Below are 20,551 nucleotides of genomic sequence, written 5' to 3' on the forward strand. Positions count from 1 at the left end.
TATTATTATTATTATTATTATTATTATTATTATTATTATTGTTATTACTGTATTGTTATTAGTATTATTGTTACTATTATTATCATCATAATAATAATTATTATTGTATTATTATTATTATCATTATTATTATTTTATTATTATTATTATTATTATTATTATTATTATTATTATTATTATTATTTATGTGACCCTCCGCTCCGACTGGTGGGGTTCCTGACCTCCCATAGTGGACAGGGAGGTACATACTGTGTCCTCTATCCCCCTATATCTGTTTTCCAACATGCTTTCTGTCTTTGTCTTGGAATGAGATTACTTGGTTTTGTCCTGGCCCTGTCCGGAGTCCTGGCTGGGAGGGAAACAGTCAAATGCATAGTTATTGTTTTGGGAGATGATATTTTTTTCCTTGTAAATCAACTCTCTGTGTTATGTATTATTATATTTGTTATTTTTGTATTATGTATAATGTAAGCATTTGAGTGTATTCCTCTTTGTTGGATTTTGTGCTTGTGCCCTGATGAGACTTATAGGTGATCTCAAACTAAATACATAGGTGGTATGCTCTTGGAATCTACATCTGATCCCTATTTGTTCCCAGTTCCCCTTTGTCTTACTTTCTCTTGGGTGCTTTGATTGTAATCCTAGAACTTTTTACTATCCCATTTTCTTCCTTTTTACTGGCGCTGATATAACCTAAATGTGTTGCAAGCACCGTAAAACCCTTAAAACAAAAAAAAAAAAACAAAAAAAAAAAACAAACAAAAAAACCCTCCGCCCCGAACGGGGGGCGGGTAGAGAGAGAGAGAGAGAGAGAGAGAGAGAGAGAGAGAGAGAGAGAGAGAGAGAGAGAGAGAGAGAGAGAGAGAGAGAAAGAGAGAGAGAGTGCTTGTATGTGCATTGTAGTGGGCGGGAGCTAAATAGAATAAAGATATAAATATGTGTGTGTGTGTATATGTGTGTGTTTGTATGTGTGAAATAAACATGAGGAAGACAAAGAGAGAGAGAGAGAGAGAGAGAGAGAGAGAGAGAGAGAGAGAGCGAGAGAGCGAGACTGATAGATAAAGAAAGGGGGAAAGGAGGGAGGGGGTGGAGCAAAGAATAGGTAATGATAGTTCAAGAAAGCCCTTCGTTTCAAAAGAAGTCAAAGTCAATCAATGGGAAACATATTGACCAATGAGATTGCAATTTAAAAAATGGGACTGGTCAAATTATTTGTTGCATTGTTTCCATTTTGAGTCAGATGACAGCTTGAAGAGGAGGGGTTGGGGCTTAATTTGTAATGACTTACATGAAATCGTATAATTGAATCTTCTTGTTTGAGCTGCAACCTCGAGTTATTTAAGACCTGGCACTCGTTATCACCCTTGTGGTCAATTGTCAGCTATTAAATTCTCCTCCCCTTTTTCTTTGGGTTCACTCACTTTGTTTATTGTCTCAAAAGACCCCACCCTCCCTCCCATTCCCCATGAATACACGATAAAACGAACCTCTCTCTCTCTCTCTCTCTCTCTCTCTCTCTCCCCTCTCTCTTCCCCCTCTCTCTTATTTATCTAATTATTTATAAAAACATATATCTCTCCATCCATCTCTCTCGCTCTCTGTTTGTTACTGACTTTCTCTCTCTCTCTCTCTCTCTCTCTCTCTCTCTCTCTCTCTCTCTCTCTCTCTCTCTCACTCTTGCTCTCTCTCTTTCTCTCTCTGTATGCCTGTCTGTTTGTCTCTCTCTCTCACTCTCACTCTCTCTCTCTCTCTCTCTCTCTCTCTCTCTCTCTCTCTCTCATGTAAACAACAACGCGATAGAAAGTTACAGTGCTCTTAGTGCAAGGGAAGTAACCGTGGATGGTAAATGCGTGACGTCATCGACATATTCTCAATATTGTAGCCCGACCCCTCGCCAGTCTGTGGGCCAGACAGCAAAATTGGAGTTCACCGTCAGTCACAGAAGTGCCGTCAGTCGACGTGACGATGAGATGACGATGTGGGCGGAGTGGAGTGGTTGGAGGGGGGTGATAATAAGGAGCGTATCCTGGTTTATGCATTACGGGGTGCATGGTGATTCGCAATCTATCAAAAATACACACAAATTGATTTCAGTACGAAGTATCAAGTTTAAGTACTAACTTTTAGAATTATCTAATTTAAATGAGACTATTTCCGACCTGGTAATACAGCATATAACTTGAAAAAAAAAACAGGCTGGTATTTGCCCACCCTGCCCATTATTACCAGCCATCCCTCATGGGGCAAGAATAGAGGCAAATGGAGAATCGATCCCTGATAGGCCTATCCAAAGGACGATAGCACTTAAACTTAGCCAAGCAAAATGGACAAAAATGATTATGATATGGAAAAATGAAAGCATCCAACTGAAAATGAAAATATTAAGAACATCAAAGACCTTGAAACATGCATATTTACAATAGCATTGTATGGATGTGATTCACACATACACACACACACACACACACACACACACAAAACAAAACCAAACCCCCCCCCCCCCCAAAAAAAAAAAAAAAACAAAAAAAAAAAAAAACCCCAAACAAAAACCAAAAAAAAACCCCCAACAAAACCCGATGAGAATAAAATTAATGCATTTGAAATGAAATGCCACAGGAAAATTCTCCACACCCCCTGGACAGCTAAGGAAACTATGTGAACGTGTGAAAGAGTCCCTGGGCATTGGGGAGCCATATCTCATCAAGATGATACAGAAACTAAAACTTGTCTTTTTTGACATATCAAGAGGCATGGCACCTTTGAAAAAGGGTTCTAGAATGTATTGTAAAAGAGGGAGAGGGAGACCAAGAAGAAGATGGTCACACGACATCAGCGAATGGATGATAAGCCAGTGAATGAATGTGGAAGGATGGCGCAAGACAGACGCTTGTTTCGGTTGGCATTTGGGAAGGTAATGTCCAGGAAGGATAAGCGTCTGATAATGATGATATTGAAATAATGTAATGAAACACATTCTTGAGTTCAAAATCATTTTCTGGAATTTGTAGCAGTTAAAGCAGTTGGAAAATATTGTAAAACTAAAATTTTACTCGGTCTTGGAAGACACTACAAAGGCGCCATTTAGACTTATGCCCAAAATTAGACTTGTTTTGGGCAAATGTTTAAGTCAATTCAAGCGAGTGTTAGGTCATTGTTGTCATCTTCAACAAATGACAAAAAGAATCCAACAGGAATAAAAAGGAAGCATAGTTTAAGTGAAGATTGGTAAGTTATCGATAACTGATACTCTCCCACTTTTACTTTTTCATTTTCATTTCATTTATTATCAATGGTGAATCTGCCACTTTTTTAAAATGTCTAAACTTTAACGATCGCATCTGAACGATGTAAATGCGCTTTGGAAGGACTTCCTTAACTTAGTTGCACAGCACCTCTAAACTGGGGATTAAAAAAAAATATCGGTGGTGAGCCCGATTCCCCCCCTCCTCTTTTTAGGGAGTTTAAGTTTAGTTTAACAAAAGTTCTAAATGAAAATGGAACTCATGCACTTGAAACCAATGTCATATGAAAGAGCTAGCAAGACTGATTACAAAACAGTTTTTTTGTTTCTATCTTGATTAGAAATGTACAATTACGTCAGTCCAAAGTCTGAATCTGAAATTTCAATTTCAGACTAGAGAGGCCTTCCGAAAGCTCTCCATGCTAAGGGAAACAACTCAAATATTCCCACAGCTAACCCTAAGAAAAAATAGAACCTAGTACCTTTAATTAACCCTTATAGGAAAAACAAACAATAGCCTACTAGTACAGCTAGGCAGTTTAGTGAGCAGCAGCAGTGGCAGTCAAATTTTGACCCAACTCTCCCATAGGAAAGTTGTGACCGAAAATTGCCGTTCGCGTTTTGGGGGGTTCAATTAAAGATGCATAACTTCGTTATAAAGAGGAATATCGCAGATATTTTGATATCATTATTTTCGTCTTTCAATTTCCTTTTAAATGGTGCCAATTAAGGAAATATCCATTAATAATTCCAGAAGTTATATGAAGTTAAAATTTGGCAATTTTCAAATGCATTTATTTTTTTATTTACCGCGTGTGTTTTTAAAATTTAAACGCTTGTTTTTAGAATAACATCTAAACTTTATTCATGCCAAATTTCAGGGCTCTATATCGATGCGCAGACACCTTTTAACTCTGCGCCGAAATGCCTTGTTTACATTATCCTCTCATCATGGCTGCCGGACGATATCGATATTCATATCGATATTTTAAATTTAGTTATGTATTATGTTAAATTTAGTCCATAATATTTTCAGTACTATTATTTGCTATGTTTTTATTTTGAATACATACTTTCCAACTTTATTTATAGGCTTTTTATCGTTTTTGTTTTAAAAGTTCGTATACTTCTTCTCTTTGTGAAATCCGATATTAATAATATCGATATTTTAAAAATACCAATTGCTTTAATTTAATTTAATTTTACTTTGCCATCAAGTCATCAAGTTTCTTTCCCATATGTTTAGATATGTTTATCATTTGTATCCATATTCTAAAGGCCTTAGCCTTAATAATTATTATGGTAAGAAGTTCTATTAGTTTTGACACCCCCATATATTGAGAGAGAAGGGGGAGGGGTGGGGGGATAAAATTATATTAATTGTCAGTTCAAATGATGTAATAGCAATAAACCCAAAGTGGTTCAGCAGAATTTTTTAAAGTATTAAAAGCCAGAACTTTCCTTCTAATTAGGTATAATAGGGAATCTGTTTCAATTTATTTGAACTTTTTCAATCTACCATTTTATTTATATGCAATTAAATTGCCATAGGTAAAAATAAACTCATTATGACATTACACAACATGTTTATATCTTTTCATTTAAATACTCTCAAACCCTTTTTTATTCTCTATGTATTAATTAGAAGAGGGGAATTATTTGCAATTGTTTCAATGAGATATTGGAGATAAATCCAAAAGTGATAGAGCAAATTGTTTCTTACGTCTAGCCGAGTTTTTGATTATGTAACATTTGCGTCATATTATGTAATAATGTGTTAATTTGAAATGTTTATCTTCCTCTTTATTAATGTAAATGCATTGTCCTCGATAAGACGAACATTTTGGTATACAATATATGATAAGAACTCCATATTGACTGTTTTAACCATTTTTTATTAACATCACGCGATTTCGGTCACAACTTTGCAATGGTAATTTTGGGGTAAAAATCGGTCTGAAATTTCAGACTTTGAACTGCCGTAACTACATTTCTAAACAAGATACAAACAAAATTCAAACTGTTTTGTAATCTGTGTTGCCAGCTCTTTCATATGACATTGGTTTCAAGTGTGTGAGGTACATTTAGAATTTCTATTAAACTCCCTAGTACAGCGTAACCGTAGCACCTTTACTAAGACTTATGACTAACCTCCTACCTTGAGCTAACGCTAACAGTAAAGGCTGTCATTATCCCCAGACAGGTGTATGGGGATAACCCAATTTCGTTATTCCCAGACAGATATTTGAAACTCCGCTCTTTTAAACAATTATCCACATTCCAGAATATGGAATGTTTCCAAATGCACATAGAAATAAGGAAAGTTAATAAAATATATATTAAAAACATAAAAACTTAACCAACATTTAATCAGTTGTTACTACATATACACAAGATGCGTCGACTTCGAAGTGGGTTTCATGGCCGAATGGTTTAGTCATCTGCCCTGGAAGTTTTACCAGAATCAACGTTGCGGGTTCAAATCCTGGTTCCGCCTCTTTAAAAAAAAAAATTTTTTTTACATTCCATCTTCTTTTTACAGAACGGTGCAAGGGATAAATGTCCCATCCATCCTCCCCCCCACCTCTTTTTTTTTTTTTAACTCTCTCTCTCTCTCTCTTAGTTCCTTTCTAGTTTCTAGCAAATTGTCATGTTCGTCCCCATTGCGATCTCAAAAAGTGTCTAAAAAGGATAAATAATTAAAAAGCAAACAAACAGAAATATTCAGAGAGCGACCAAATGGTCAGATAGAGGAGAAAAAAACAAACAATACTTAAAAAAAAAAATAAAAACAATTTTAAGAAATCCATGCTCAGAAACGGAACAAAAGGTCAAACAAAAAGGAGAAAAGAATAGGGCAGAAAACACAAGAAGGCCCAAAATGGGGGTCTCCTTTTGAAATAAACTTATTTCTATGAAAAAATCCAAATTCACTTTTTTTGTGTGTGTTTTGTGTTGATTTATGGTTAAGGAACCTGTGTGAGCAGTTTGAAAAAAAAATATTTTGTTGTTATTAAGATATTGTTTGTTGAAGTGTTTTTTTATGGGTTTTGGCGACAACAAACGTTTTCATTTCAGCCACGGTAGTTTCGGAAAACTGCGTTAAAGAAACATGAAATCAACTCAGAAATTCTTTGAATGGCCATATTTTGTGAAATAAAACATTAAAAAATCGGAGAATGAGTTTCATTTTTAAAAATAATTATGATTTCATGCTTAAAATAAAGAAAAACGGCCGTTTTAGAAAACACAAAGTTTTGGGGACTTCGTAATTCTTCCATAGCGAGGCTCTTACTTCCTGTAAAATACGAGTCAAAACATCCGTGTCTACATCGTTTTTCCATAGCTGCAGATTTTGTTTACGACCCTAAAACGTTATCCGATAACTTCGACGAGTGAAAATTGGTAAGTTGACTATTTTTATTATAATTTTAAGTATTTTAGTATAATCATTGTGAAATTCAAAGGATTTGTGTTAGTTTTAATGCCCGTTTTTCTGTGTGTCGCTCTTCCATAGCAGTTTTTCCATAGCAGAATCAAGCCGGCTTCGATTGTTTTGATTCTGATAATTCCATTTCTAACCCCTGAAAGTCGATAATCGACTTATTTTATTGTAAATATATGATGAATAACAAGATAGAAACCCACAACTACGCAGGATGATGTTATTTTGGCTTGAAATGCCTTGATTTAATGTGCGATACGGCAAAGTTTGGAAAACTGCTATGCCACAGAATAGCGAAACCAATATGGCGGCTGATTCACGATAATGGCATGGCTGGCGACCCATAAGAAATCAACTAAATTTAGATTAAATTTATGAAAATGATAAATAGACGTTATTTTTATCAAATTTGAATAGAATTATGTTCCCTTTCATTTAATTTGATTCCCACCATTTTTCTTTCTTGTATGATTCAGATAACATCAGTAAAATTTCTCTAATTAGTTGTACATTTATTTCAGCTACTTTTCTTCATATAAATATTTCAATGATTATATGTTATTAGACTCATTATTAATATTATTTGCTAATTTGTATATTTTTCTTTGGGCAGGTTCTTTTATTATTTCATATTGCATTACACTTCTTAACATATGAGATATAAACACAACTTTCTATTTGACTTTAATGTAATACCAGAACCATATTTACTTATCTTTCCCAGATCAGACTGTCCAGTGGTGAAGGTGGGGGAGTACCTCAAAATAACATGCGAGATAAACAAGCTCACAAAGACTTTTTTTGCTGTTGTAAGAAGTTTTTCATACCTTTAATGCAATATTTTGTAATATTTATAACTCATTTTCATGTTTTCTGAAGTTGCAGGTGGTAAGTAAGCTGTAGTTTGACTTTGAAATTTGAATTTTTTTTTTATGATAAGAATATACCTATCATCTTGTTTCTTGTAATTTTTCCACAGGTTTCAACCCCACCAGAGCCTTCTTCTGATGCTCCATTCGTGCGATTCATGCGGAAGGGCCCTGGCAAGAGTTATGTGTTTGGTGATGTTCCAGATGAAAGCTTCATCAGTCAGGGCCCTCCGGACAACTACCGCTGGACGAAAGTGCCCTCGGAGCAAGTTACGATTGATAACAGGGGGCACTATTTTTTAAAATTATAATTGATTGTATATATTAACCTTTATTTGTATTTGCTGTATATATTAGATTTATTGATTATTTATAACATTTCAAAGAATTTTATACTTTAAAATAAAAAAAATATGAAAACTTCAAATTTTTCCGACTCGTGTCCTTTTGTATTTTTTTTTTTTTACATTAAAAAAAAAAAATATGGCATGAATCCTGCTATTATTTTGAGAAAAATGCATGGGCTGCTTAGTTATGCTGTTTTAAGATGATTTCAAATGCCTGGGGGCAGGTTTGCATTGAAATTTTGGTGATCCTGAGAATTACCAGAAATTTTCAAAAAAACGGAAGAGTTGTCTTTCTTTGACAATTTCTCTTCATGTAAGAGGCGTGCTGCTCTCAAAAGCTATTTTTTCTGAATCTGCAATGATTAACCTTTCATTTGATACCAAATATGATGTGTTTGGAGTATTTTGAAAATTGGTCAAAATGGGCCCCAAAATGAAAACCCTCTGAGACCCTTTGTGTTTTCCGCCATAGACACGCACAAAAAAAAAAAAAAAAAGGTGGGGGGAGGATGGATGGGACATTTATCCCTTGCAACGTTCTGTAAAAAGAAGACGGAATGTAAAAGAAAAAAAAGGGGCGGAACCAGGATTCGAACCCTCAACGTCGATTCTGGTAAAACTTCCAGGGCAGACGACTAAACCATTCGGTCATGACACCCACTTCAGGTGTCTGGGGATAATCACAGCGAACAGTAACAGTGAACAGATTAAAAACAAAAAAAACAATAGGACTGCTTTCAATACTTCACAAAACAAAATGGTGGTGGAAAATCAAAATAATGATCGGATTAGGAAAGTTTAAATTTTCGCTAATCTATCAGGGTTTGTTCTAGAGTTTTTAAAATGCTACTACTACCATGTCTGTCGTTATTCTCAGACATGTCTACCAATAAAGAAAACTGATTATTGTTAGACAACTGTCCACCACCACATCCCTTACTACCACTACAACCACCACATCTTCATCCCTACCACAACTACTACAACCACCACCACACCATCATCCCTACCACCACAACTACAACCACCACATCATCGTCCTTACTACCATTACAACTACAACCACCACATCATCCCTACCACCACCATTACTTCAACCACCATATGTTTCTTCATCCGTACCACCCAAACTACCACAACCACTGCCACATCATACAACTACTACTACAACTACCAACATATCATTCCTATCACCACGACTGCTACTACAACCACCACCACATCATCCCTGCTACCACTACAACTACAACCACATCCACAGCATCATCCCTACCACTACTACTACTACTACTACAACCAACACATCTTCATCCCTATGACAACTACTACAACCACTGCCACGCCATCATCCCTACAACCACTACAACTCCCACCACATCATCATCCCTACCACCACCATTACTACAACCACCCTATTTGTAATTACTCTTTCAAAGTTTGAAATTCGTCCTAGTGGTGTCAGAAATTGCTGCGAGACACATTTTGGATTGCATCTCAGTAAGTTTTAATGAAATTCAAATTTATAGATAGAATGAAGTTGATGTCACTCAGGTCTTTGTTATTGCTTTTTGCCATCCAGGTTTATGAGTAATTCTCGCTAAGCTGTATTAACCAGACTATAAAAGTTCATGGTTACACGTTGGGTTGTGTGTTGGTCCGTTGTTAAACTTCTGGTTGACAATGTTATGAGCTTCATAGCCAAGTGCATACTATCTATAGGCTATTATCACATGGATGGCTCTTGATCTGTGTGCTGAAAAATTTCCTCCTTTTTTTTTTGTGACCAGTCATTCTCACTCCTGTATTATGTCGGGCTGAACTTGATGACGAAAATTGATTCGAAAGTCAAAATGATCAGAATTAGGATTTCTTAGTGTTTGGAAGTTGGAACAAAACTTAGTCTCTGAGTTTCGTCTCCCTACAGGGTTGAATTTCATGGAACGCCATTCTTCACGCTCCCTCTCTTAACTCTTTGTCCCTCTCTCTCTTTCTGTCTTTCCCTTATTCATATATCTCTCTAAACCATTCTTCTTCTTCTGTCAATCATCGTCATGGTTATTTTATAAACGTCATGATATATTTATTCCATAAATTTGATAAGTTGAGCATAAAATTCAATACAGTTGTGAGATGATTGGTCACGTCTTTGATGAATGGATTAAAAAAAAAGAAATTGATGGTTTTCCTCGGACCTTGGAAATATGTGGTTTTGGAGTCACGTGAGAAATTTTGTTCCTTTAAAAAAAATATGTTTCCAACAATGAGAGGCTTGATGTGTGGTGGGACACACAAGTGCAGTGGCCCATTCTCCGGAAGTAAGCTTAAGTATCACTGGTAATAATATTATCATCTCACTTGCTCTATAAATAGGGTTTAGTGCGTTAGAATTGGGGCTTACACAGGGAATCATTCAAAGTTTTTATCCTTTTTTAAAACTTTTTGTCACCATCAGGACTGATTAAAGGAGGAAGTTATGATTCGATATGAAAACAAGGACAAAACTGGCAGGATTTTTATCCCCATACTGTGCCAAGGCTTAGAATTTAGAAAATGTTTGAAAGAGTGCAAAATATCGTATACTTCTATTCCTGGCTTACTTACTTATCTAAACCACAACCAGCTGAGCTCTAGCCTCTATTCCTGGCACATGTAGAGGACCTGAAGCAATAATATTTTTAGTCTTTAATTTTTTTTTTTCTACTCTCTTTCAGTGAGGACGACGATCCAGATGTTCAGATAATCAAGGTTGAGAAAAGGAGGAAAAACACTGTACAGAAATGACAATCACCAATCTTCTAATTTCGATATCAAATATTTTTTTTTTCTCCTAATTTCCTTTTTCGATTTCTCAGATTGTTTGTTGTTTTTTTTTGATTTTGTTCTTTATTTGTTGATGTTGATTATTATTATTATTATTATTATTATTATTATTATTTATTATTTTATTTATTTATTTATAGTTATTTTACTTTAATGATTTGGCGCTGATATGACCGTAATATGTTGCAAGTGCCATAAAACCCTCAAAAACAAAAACAATCGATAATTTGTAATGTCACCCAAATGGAACTGGACTTTTGAAAATTAGAAAAAAAAAAGTTCTGGGTCAGTATGATACCCCAGTATTGCGAAAAAAAAAAAAAAAAATTCCTTGCATCTCTTTGAATTGGGGACTACCCTATTGCAAAGCGCTTTCTACCAAATCCAAGAAACCAATCACTCCTGTATGGATAGAGAGGCTAGAAATTTATAACTGGAGAAAGATTTGAGCACCAAGTCCTTTTGCATCTTAGTTGAGTGTCCTTTTGCATCTTTAGTATACATCTACTAGCTGAGCCTCTGGGACTATACTTTTTAAAAAGTAAGGTCTGAATTATTTGTTTTTTTTTGTTTGTTTGTTTTTTTCAATGGCTCATATTTCACAGATTAGATTAGATTAGCAACAAATTGAGATCTGAAGTTTGCCCCCCCCCCCCCCCCCCCCCCCCAAAAAAAAAAAAAAAGAAATAAAATTGTCAATTGGACTAATTGTCACTTTATTCTCTTTTCAGTTTGGAATATTGTACACTTGCCATCTAAAATGGCCCATTGGGTGCGGTTGAAGTCCAAGCAATTTTCTGATCAGTTTGACACCATAGATGTCAGTAGACGGTCAGATTCTCGTGATTCTCAGTCTAAAAGAAATGGTTTCCCATCTAGGTTAATTCCTAATAGAAACAGAGGACGTCCTGACGTTGTGGTAAGGGAATGGAATGGAATGAAAAAGCTTGTTTGCATTTTTATCACTCCTGTCTTGTTGATTCCGATTTATCTACTTTTACCCCTTTACATTTTATATTCAGCATGTTAAGATTGGCAGGCACTGAGGCAATGTGAAATTCTTAAAAGGCATTTTTGGTGCAGTGCCTGACAGTAGAAAATCATCAATATAATATAAATAGGAAAGACAACTTTTAAAAAATCAGCCTCTTTGGTTTTGGGACGAATGTCAGATATAGATAAACACGCCTCTCGGACAGTCGTCATAATATAAATGCAGTTTTGGTAAACAAAACAAACTACACAGGTTTTACTATCGATGGTATGTATCTAAGTGCACCCACTGTTCAACAATTTGGTCAATAGAACCAACACAGAAAACTATGTGTAAATTTAAACGTTTATGATATGATCGAGAAAATCGTGTGATAACTAGTCACCCATGTGGTGGCATAAAAACAATAGAAATGATCAGAGAGAAGTCGATTTCATTACGTTATTGTTTATGAACAACCAACTATGCTTGTCCGAACACGTGTGAAGGTGTGCCACAACCTCCATGTTTTGATTGGTCAAAAATCTACTGGTTAATTGTAATAACTGATCAGATTTGTTACTTTTACATCAGAGGTTACCTCATTGTTTGGATGACACAATTATTTTTCTGTCACTGTATCATATTTGCACTAGTTTTATTAAAACTAAACCAGTGATAATCTTCCGTAGAATTCCGAGATTTTGGGATTTTCTCAGAAATTTTCCGCTGATTTTGCAGTGTCAAACATTTTCCTCAGATAAAAGCTCAGGTCATGTGGTGGATCTGTGAAAAAATCACCATCATGTCTTATGTCATATTTTGACACCTGTGCTCAGTTGCATGAATTTAGGCGTCAGTCTAGACAAACTGTAGCTAGATGTCAAACGTGAGACTGTGGCAATTGATGGTCAAAAAGGAAGGGGGTGGGGAGGGGGTAAATGGGTCTAGATTTTATTCGTAAGTAGGTCAAGAGTGGTAGTACAGATATTGGTCCCATTAGAAAGATAATTATTATAATTTTCCCCTAATAAGAAAAAAATCCCCATCAATTAAACTACTCTCTCTCTCTCTCTCTCTCTCTCTCTCTCTCTCTCTCTCTCTCTCTCTCTCTCTCTCTCTCTCTCTCTCTCTCTATCTTCTCTCTCTCTCTCTTCTCTCTCTCTCTCTCTCTCTCTCTCTCTCTCTCTGCGAGTGGTTGGATGGGAGCATCACCCTTGAATCATATACCTATGATGTTCGCATGGGTGTACGATCCGATAGTGATGTCGTTTCTTCTTCTCTTTACTAGCCTATCCTGCTTCTTTGGTTTGTGATTGTATTTTTGACAGGGGATATTTTTTTTTCTGTAAATCTTCTGCCTGTTTGTTCTTGGTTATTTATAATTTAGCTTATGATATCTTTAGGTTATGATTTTGATTTACATTTGTACTATTTTTTGTTAGATTGCTTGTTTTTTTTGTTTCAGCGGTCTCTCATATAACCTCAATTGTGTTGGAAGAGACCTAAAGCAACAAACAAACAAAAAAATCTCTCTCTCTCTCTCTCCCCCCCTCTCTCTCTCTCTCTCTTTCTTTTTCACTCTCCTCTTTCACTCTTTCTTTGTCCCTCTCTCTTTCTATCTTCACTCTTCTTCTTCTATCAATCATCTTCATGATTACTTTATAAATGGCATCTGGTTGTAGAGAAATGATATTAATATGTTACAATTATAACGGGTTCTCAACTTAGTTTATTCTTTTTACCTTTGTTTTTACAATGTTTTACAATTTTAATTTATTAAAGATACTTGGGTCTTATTTGTAAGATCCTTAACCACTGGGCTACCGTAACAAAGATGAAACTAGTAAAAACAAATACTTTCAGGACTTTTGACCAAAAGTTTATTTTAAATCTCTTGAATAGAATGTATTTTTTTATAAAAATGGTTTTAATGAAAGGACAATTCATTAAATATATACGTAAAGTAAGTTATATCTGATCTCTTTTATTATGAATAGATGTACACTAGAAGTAGTAATATATGAAACTATGATATTTTATGTTATGATTTTGTTCGAGTTTGACTGATGGGCCGATACATTTTCCCCCTTTTTGACAACTTTCTATTATCATCACTGTAAAACAATCTTAACTTCTTTTTCAGATTCAACAGCCAAGGAGTAATCTTGGGGTTTCAGCAAGACAAAGTAATGTTTTATTTTCTTTCATCTCTTATCCTTACCATTAGAAATGAAATAATTTTCTCTGTAAAGAGGCATCTACATATCTGTATATATAAATCAAATCCTGACTTCAGTTCCCTTCTTCTACTTATTCGTTTATAAGAATTAATCCAAATAAATGAATGAATCAGCTTAAAAATTTAACACAAACAAGAGCGAAGATAAAGCAGCTTCTTCTATCAAGCACTAGATACACATCCTTCAAAAAGGTAGGAATTGTTCTCTTCCTTTCATTTTACTACTAACTCAGACCTGGGACCAGATATGTGTGTACTCTCTCAAAGAATTGGAATGTTTTTGTTTTTTTGTACCATGCGATATGGACCTGTTTATTGTATTGTAAATGAGTTTGGGATGGGGACATGATTTGACCAGTCAATTGACCTGTCATATCTGTGTTGTGTTTATTAATTAATCCATATTTTGTCCCCTTGGTCCATTTTCGCGTGTTCAAAAAGTTCCGACAGTTTTTTCACCAACCATTTACAGGCCTGTTTTAAGATCCTAGCTTTGGAGAAGCTGGGGCACAGTGCATACACATGGGTGCAAGAGTGCCGGCTACTGCCGGCTGATTGGATTACGAAAAAAACGTCGCCGACTTTTTGTGATTTGGATTTGATTGATTTTTAAAATTTTTTTGTTATTTTTTGTTAAAATTGTGCAACTTGTGACAAAAAACTTAACAAATTACTGCATTACAACCTTTGGATTAAACATACAACAATTGTGGACTACTATTATGAAGACAAGATGCTGAGAACAAGACTTCAAATGAGTCCGTGAATCTTGCAGGCTTTTTCAGATTATATGTCTGGTCATAAGTAGACTTGCAGGCTTTTTGAGGTCCAGTTGCTTGCACCCATGTGCATACAGTACTGACAGTTTTAAAACTCATTTTGTTTGGATAGATAATAAAACAACCTTTCTACTGATGCTAAATATGAATGGATTTGATTAAATTGAGAACTTAACTATACTAAACAAGCTGATTTGTATTCACTATATTCATTTTACAGATTCTGCAAAGGAAGGGGAAGTCATAAATAATGTCAATACTTCTCAACTGAACGGGGAAAGGAGGCCATCCACTTCCTCTTCTTTTAGACAAGGTCACAATTATTCAACAGGCATCGTAAGTGCTTCAGTTTGTAATAGATTTATGTTTGTAGAATATCAGGTGATCCGTATAAAAATGGAAACCCATGAAGAGCTAATATCATAAAAAATAAAAGATATGAGAATGCAAAATCGGTTGTCGAAAAGAGCATCGATTCATACTCATTATGTAAAACTTACATGAATACATGACAATAACTGTTTATCACATTTTGGCATTGTTCCACTTGGATTCTCTTAACTTGCTTTGAAAGTCATGTAGTGTTTGTAGATGTATTTTTCTTGTACTGAATTGCTCTCCTGTCCATTACATGGTATCATTGGTACCACATCTTGATGACACATTCGACAATTAGTCTCCACACATTGGTGCACGGCTCTCCAAAATTTGTTCGATATTATATCGTAACTCACCACGTTCAAAGTTACCATCTTCTGGTTTTCGCCTATAAAACACAGGGTTCCCACGCAACCTGAATAACTGAGAATTTAGATTTTGTTTTTCAAGGCCTTGAAAACTGGGAAAAACACTTTTGATTTGTCCAAAACTTTGAAAAAACGGGAAATCTATTTTTAGAGAAAAAAATGCCAGGAGGGTCATAAGAGATAAAAGGATCACATCAATTGTGTTGGGAGGTTGACAAAGATCTGATGTTGTCAGCCCAGCAAGATAGGAAAAAAAGTACCTTGAAGACCACTCTTCAAAGAAGAGGGACAAGTGAAGAAAGCTTTGAAAAGGAAGATTATGAATAATGATATTCGGGAATTGAAAAAGAGAAGAAAGCTCTTGGAAATGAATCTTGCATTTTTTTAAAAGGAACATGAGGAGGCATCCGAGGCAACAGAAAAGTTAATGGACTCCACTCTCCTATCTTAGGTAAATATGCTGAGGAAAGTGTGACGTCCAAAACATTCACTAAGACATTGAGGAGAGATGCAAATCCTTGACTGGTTGACATTGAGATAGTTCTGGGTGGATTTTCTTTTGCTTGTACATAGTGTTTTAGTGTTGTTAAATACTGGCACACTTCAAATTTTGAATCATGAACTGTGTGGAGTGGTTGGCAATGGATGATGACTTTGACAGGCATTAGACAATATGAGAACTCAATTTAATTCCCAGACTTTACCTCGGACTTTATTGGTAAAGCTTTACGGATTTAAGGTATGCCATGCACAACCTTGAAAACCACGACAATAATCTTGAAAAACCTTGGATTAAAAAAAAAAAAAAAGGTGTCGGAACCCTGAAAAAAAAAAGGACAGTCCAATCACCTGTTGACAGCTTAATGAGTAACAAGCAGTTATTCTTTAGTCATGCTGCCCCCTTTGAAATACTTCATCGGATTTTTGAGAACTCCAATAATTTAATTTATATTGTCTATAGTCATTAAAAAAAAAAAAAATGGGCTTCATTGGAAAACTAAACGTTCTTTTAAAACATTTTGTCTCTTTCAATTTTCTCAAGCATTCATGGACACATCACCATTATCTTTGCTTCATGTGTGTCATAAAGATGTGCAATTTATGAGGGTTATCTAAAACTTATCCCCTAATGCTCATTTTACTGACTCAAAGAGAATGGTTAAGCTCAAGAGACCTTCTTCGAATTTAATTTTTAGGGGTTTCGTTCACTAATTGTTAAACCGCTTCATTTTTATTTGAGAATTGTTTCAGACTTTGAACTATCATTGCGTTGTACTTTGAAGGATGATCTTTTATCCATATTTTGCACAGATCCATGTGTTTTAAACTTTCTTTGAAAGTTGCCCTTCAGAGCCATTAGGTCCATAGAGCCGTAGTTTATCCCAGTTTCTATAGCGTGAAATAGTCAATAGCAATTGCTTGTTGCCCTTTGGATAGGAGATTAGTCTGTCATAAAGTGCTTTCCACAGATCTAACATACCGAGCTACCCGATCACTTTTAAACTTACTTGACCATTTCCAAATGGTTGACTTTGTTGGAATAGCATCTTTGTTACCCATGTCAATCTTTGCATTCGATAATGAATCTGATTGTTTGCATTGCCATTAATCCAGATACATTAGATAACCTCTATCCAAATATGGTGCAAATTAGTCGATAACAAAAGTTTGTCTGGACATAGCTATCCAAACTCTCAAATTGAGTATTCTATTTCTTTATATTATTATTATTTTTATAAATTTATTTGTATTTCTAATTTTGTGTTTATTTGGTCACGTGTTTAGTTAGTCATTAAAAATTTTTTTTCTCCTTTTAGAGCAATTCAATGTTCATTTACTTTTATTTTATTATTGTTGTAGAAAACAGTACGTTGCACCATCGATATATGTTATGATTTTTTTTTTAACAGTCTGCAATCCGTTTGAAGGAGAGAGAGGAATATGAAAAATTGTTAAAATTACAATCAAGATTGTCATCGTCATCAGTATCGTCATCAAGGGCATCAGTGAATGAGTCCGATGGCTTCACCGTCCCATCCAACAGGTAAGGGATGGAATAGTACTAGTCTTATTTTATTTTCATATTTTAATAATTTAACTTGAAACTTGTGCAAAATATTTTTTAAAAAGATTGATAAATCATTGTCAGCAGAATCACCATCGTCATTGCCAACAAAAGAGGGAAAATGGAGAGGCTTCGTATAGGAACGATACAGACAATTAACGTTTTGGGTACAAACCCTTCGTCAGCACAATAATACACAAATTAACATTGGAAACAAATAAAATAAAATAAAATGCAAAATAAATTGTATTGTCTGTACAGTATTCGTCAGTATTTTCACGATCACAGGCTTCAGGCAGCCCCCACCTATTTTTTACTTATCCTCATTGCCTCTCATTCCCACTGCTTATACAGATTTTATAAGTCTATACAGAATTTTTAGGGGACAGATTACCAATTTCAAATATTTCAACTTAAATTTAAGAGGAAAAGGAAAGTTTTAAAAATTTTTTATGTTTTTTTTTTAGCTCAGTAATATGACTGCATAGATTATATCAATTTCGAAATATTCTATGATGACTTCATTGAAGTAAAATTGGACACCATGCATTTATGGCCAATACATAATTTTTTTTTTTTTCTTTTTGACATTTGGATGCTTTGGAAAAGAGAAATGTATTGCACTAAACCTGTTCTAAAGTATTTTTAATGTTTTTATATGAAAAGTAATTTGAAAGTTGTGTCAATATCCATTTAAAAATTTAAAAACTCTACCCCTAACTTCTGGGGTTTTTTTTTGTTTTTTTTTTTCAATGAAAAAGCTGATATATATTTATTCCATTAATAATGGCCCCGGATTAGAGTTTCCTTATTTCTCTATGTTAACTTCTTTTAAGATATGATGATGTCAGCATCCTTGGCAATAAAACCCTCAGCTCCCAATCCAGGCAGTCATTCATCACATCTCGATTTAAACCTACACCCACCCAAGTACATAGATCATCTTTATCATTGGATCCCAGGTAATTGAATTCACACCAATATGTTTCAGTGCTGATGGTTTTCCTCGGATCCGTGGAAATCCGCGATTTTTGGGTCAGAGGAGGAATTTTCATCCTTTGAAAAAAGGCATTTTCCTCAATCAAATTTTCTGGCTTTGAGAGATTTGATGTGTGGTGGAACAAACTGGTGCAGCTTCCCCACTATCCAGAAGATAGCTAGAGTAGTTTATCATCTCAATGGCTCTAAAAGTGGGAGTTAGTGAAGTAAACATGTGACGTAAAGAAAACCATTCATAATTTTCCTCCTTTTTCCCTTTTTGTGACCATCAGCACTGATGTTTTAACCAGTTATTTGTGTAAATTTCAACAGCCACAGCCATTTTGCTTCGAGTGAAAACTCAAAAGAGTTTTCTTCCATCTTAAAATGCATGAAGTTTTTAAGAGAGATTTCTTAAACGAACTGTTTTGTTCTGCTTCACAACCTGATCCATTATATAGAAAAAGAGATTGGTGTTATCAAAACTAAATCCTGGCCTTATCTTTCCTTTAAAAAAATACCCCACTTCTTGCACCTCCAAGGAATAATCCCGTTTAAGTTATTATTGTTCTGAATTAAAATACATCATTCTCTGTGGCTCTTATGTATTTAATTCGGAGATCTTTTCAGAAGTTGCTGAGAATAGTTGTTTAGATTAAAAAATAGAAATAAAGGTATGTTAGAATATACCATGGAATGATTATGCTTTTGTTGTCATTAGTTATTATAGATGTAATGGCTTTTATTTTGATATATTATATATATATATATATATATATATTTATATATTATATATATATTATATATATATATATATATATATTATATATATATATATATATATATATATATATTATTATATATATTATATATATATATATATTATATTGTGTGTGTGTGTGTGGATTATGGAAAGTCCTAGTTTATCTTTTTATGTTATTGTTGTCGTCATTGTTCTTCTTCATCTTTCTTTTTGTTTTCTCTTCTTCATCTTTTTCCTTAAAATTATTTATGGTCAGTGGTTTTCTATAATTTTTCAGTGATCGTCCCAAATTCAACCCGGATGACTCCATGAGAAGTAAAATGGTATCGCTTATAGCCTTACAGAGAAGGCGTGCTGAAATGGGACAGCCGTCCTCCCATACTCAGACCCAATCCACTGAGTCAAGGCGACACAGTGTTGGATCTAGGAGATCAACAGTTGAATCAAAATCTTCACTCAGTACAGACAGTGTGGTACTTATTGATGATGATGATGACGATGTTGTTGTAGTGGAGGCAGACAAAGGAACACGTCCATCTGATGTGAATCAGTCCTCCCTCTCCTCCACAGAAGTCACCAATAATGGTCAGTTGTTTTTGTTTTTTTATTTTGGTAATACATTTCATTTTGAACAAATAAATAACAATGTGAAATTGAATGTAAGCTTGAATTTAATATACAAAAACAGATAAAATGGATGTTTCGGGTTTCCCCTTTATCAACAAAACAGGATGAATGAATCACTACAGACGAATGAGATAATGTGGTAGTGGCGTTGCTATTTATTTCTTCGAGCTTTGAGTAGCAACATTTACATTATTCATTTTGAACATGGCATTAATTTTAAGTCAATGTCTTGTAATATGAAATGTTTGCATTGCTGTTATCATTATTACAAAATTTGCCTGGGATTCCAGATTAATCCAATGCACAATAACAGACCTGCCCCCAATTAAGAGAAATTCATAGCAATACTAATTTTTGGCTCCGATTTCACAACCTCATGAGCATGTTTAAGTCATTAAAACTTATGGAAAATGAAAGCTGATGCCAGACTTCATAATTTTTTGCATTTTGTGTTATTTAATCCTTGTTAGGGTCACTTGTTGATCTTAAATGGTAACTATACAGACTATAGTTTTTGTCTCCTGAAAATTACAAATTTTTAGATTTTGAAGTAGACAGGCCTGGCGGATATCATGATCCACATTCTGTCTTTAAATCTCATTTCATTTATATTCCGGTGAGGCTTTTTGATTTTCTAACATAAAAAAAAAATTGGA

The 20,551-nt window shown here is 34.6% G+C and overlaps 2 protein-coding genes across 3 annotated transcripts in view; both read left to right on the forward strand.

The window, feature by feature from the left end:
* The first annotated feature begins 3,004 nt into the window (after positions 1-3,004).
* The window catches only part of LOC144966257 (uncharacterized), a 34,196-nt gene continuing 16,649 nt past the window's right edge, over positions 3,005-20,551 (forward strand). The window contains exons 1-8 of the mRNA XM_078902458.1: positions 3,005-3,225; positions 10,614-10,671; positions 11,454-11,641; positions 13,842-13,884; positions 14,937-15,052; positions 17,373-17,506; positions 18,364-18,489; positions 19,546-19,853. Coding sequence (XP_078758584.1) covers positions 11,483-11,641; positions 13,842-13,884; positions 14,937-15,052; positions 17,373-17,506; positions 18,364-18,489; positions 19,546-19,853 — 886 coding nt within the window. The 5' untranslated portion in view covers positions 3,005-3,225; positions 10,614-10,671; positions 11,454-11,482. The remainder of the gene's footprint in view (positions 3,226-10,613; positions 10,672-11,453; positions 11,642-13,841; positions 13,885-14,936; positions 15,053-17,372; positions 17,507-18,363; positions 18,490-19,545; positions 19,854-20,551) is intronic.
* On the forward strand, positions 6,609-7,972 carry LOC144963824 (uncharacterized). Of its 2 annotated transcripts, XR_013643721.1 has the most exons (3): positions 6,609-6,646; positions 7,411-7,495; positions 7,666-7,972. XR_013643721.1 is itself a non-coding variant. In XM_078897760.1 (2 exons), the coding sequence occupies exons 1-2, from the start codon at positions 7,340-7,342 to the stop codon at positions 7,864-7,866; spliced, it is 357 nt and encodes a 118-aa protein (XP_078753886.1). In that variant the 5' UTR covers positions 6,654-7,339; the 3' UTR covers positions 7,867-7,972. The 2 variants fall into 2 exon arrangements, 1 of the variants encoding a protein (XP_078753886.1); XM_078897760.1 differs by lacking the exon at positions 6,609-6,646 and having other exon boundaries at positions 6,654-7,495.

The sequence above is a fragment of the Berghia stephanieae genome, chromosome 2, assembly GCF_034508935.2.
Source record: "Berghia stephanieae isolate SIO BIC M18660-M18661 chromosome 2, UCSD_Bste_1.3, whole genome shotgun sequence".
Classification (NCBI taxonomy): Eukaryota; Metazoa; Mollusca; class Gastropoda; order Nudibranchia; family Aeolidiidae; genus Berghia; species Berghia stephanieae.

Excerpts from the sequence above, each read along its gene's own strand:
- LOC144963824 (XM_078897760.1), top strand. The coding sequence starts at position 7,340 with ATGAGATATAAACACAACTTTCTATTTGACTTTAATGTAATACCAGAA. Across the intron at positions 7,496-7,665 it reads CAAAGACTTTTTTTGCTGTT|GTTTCAACCCCACCAGAGCC; the intron begins GTAAGAAGTTTT and ends ATTTTTCCACAG.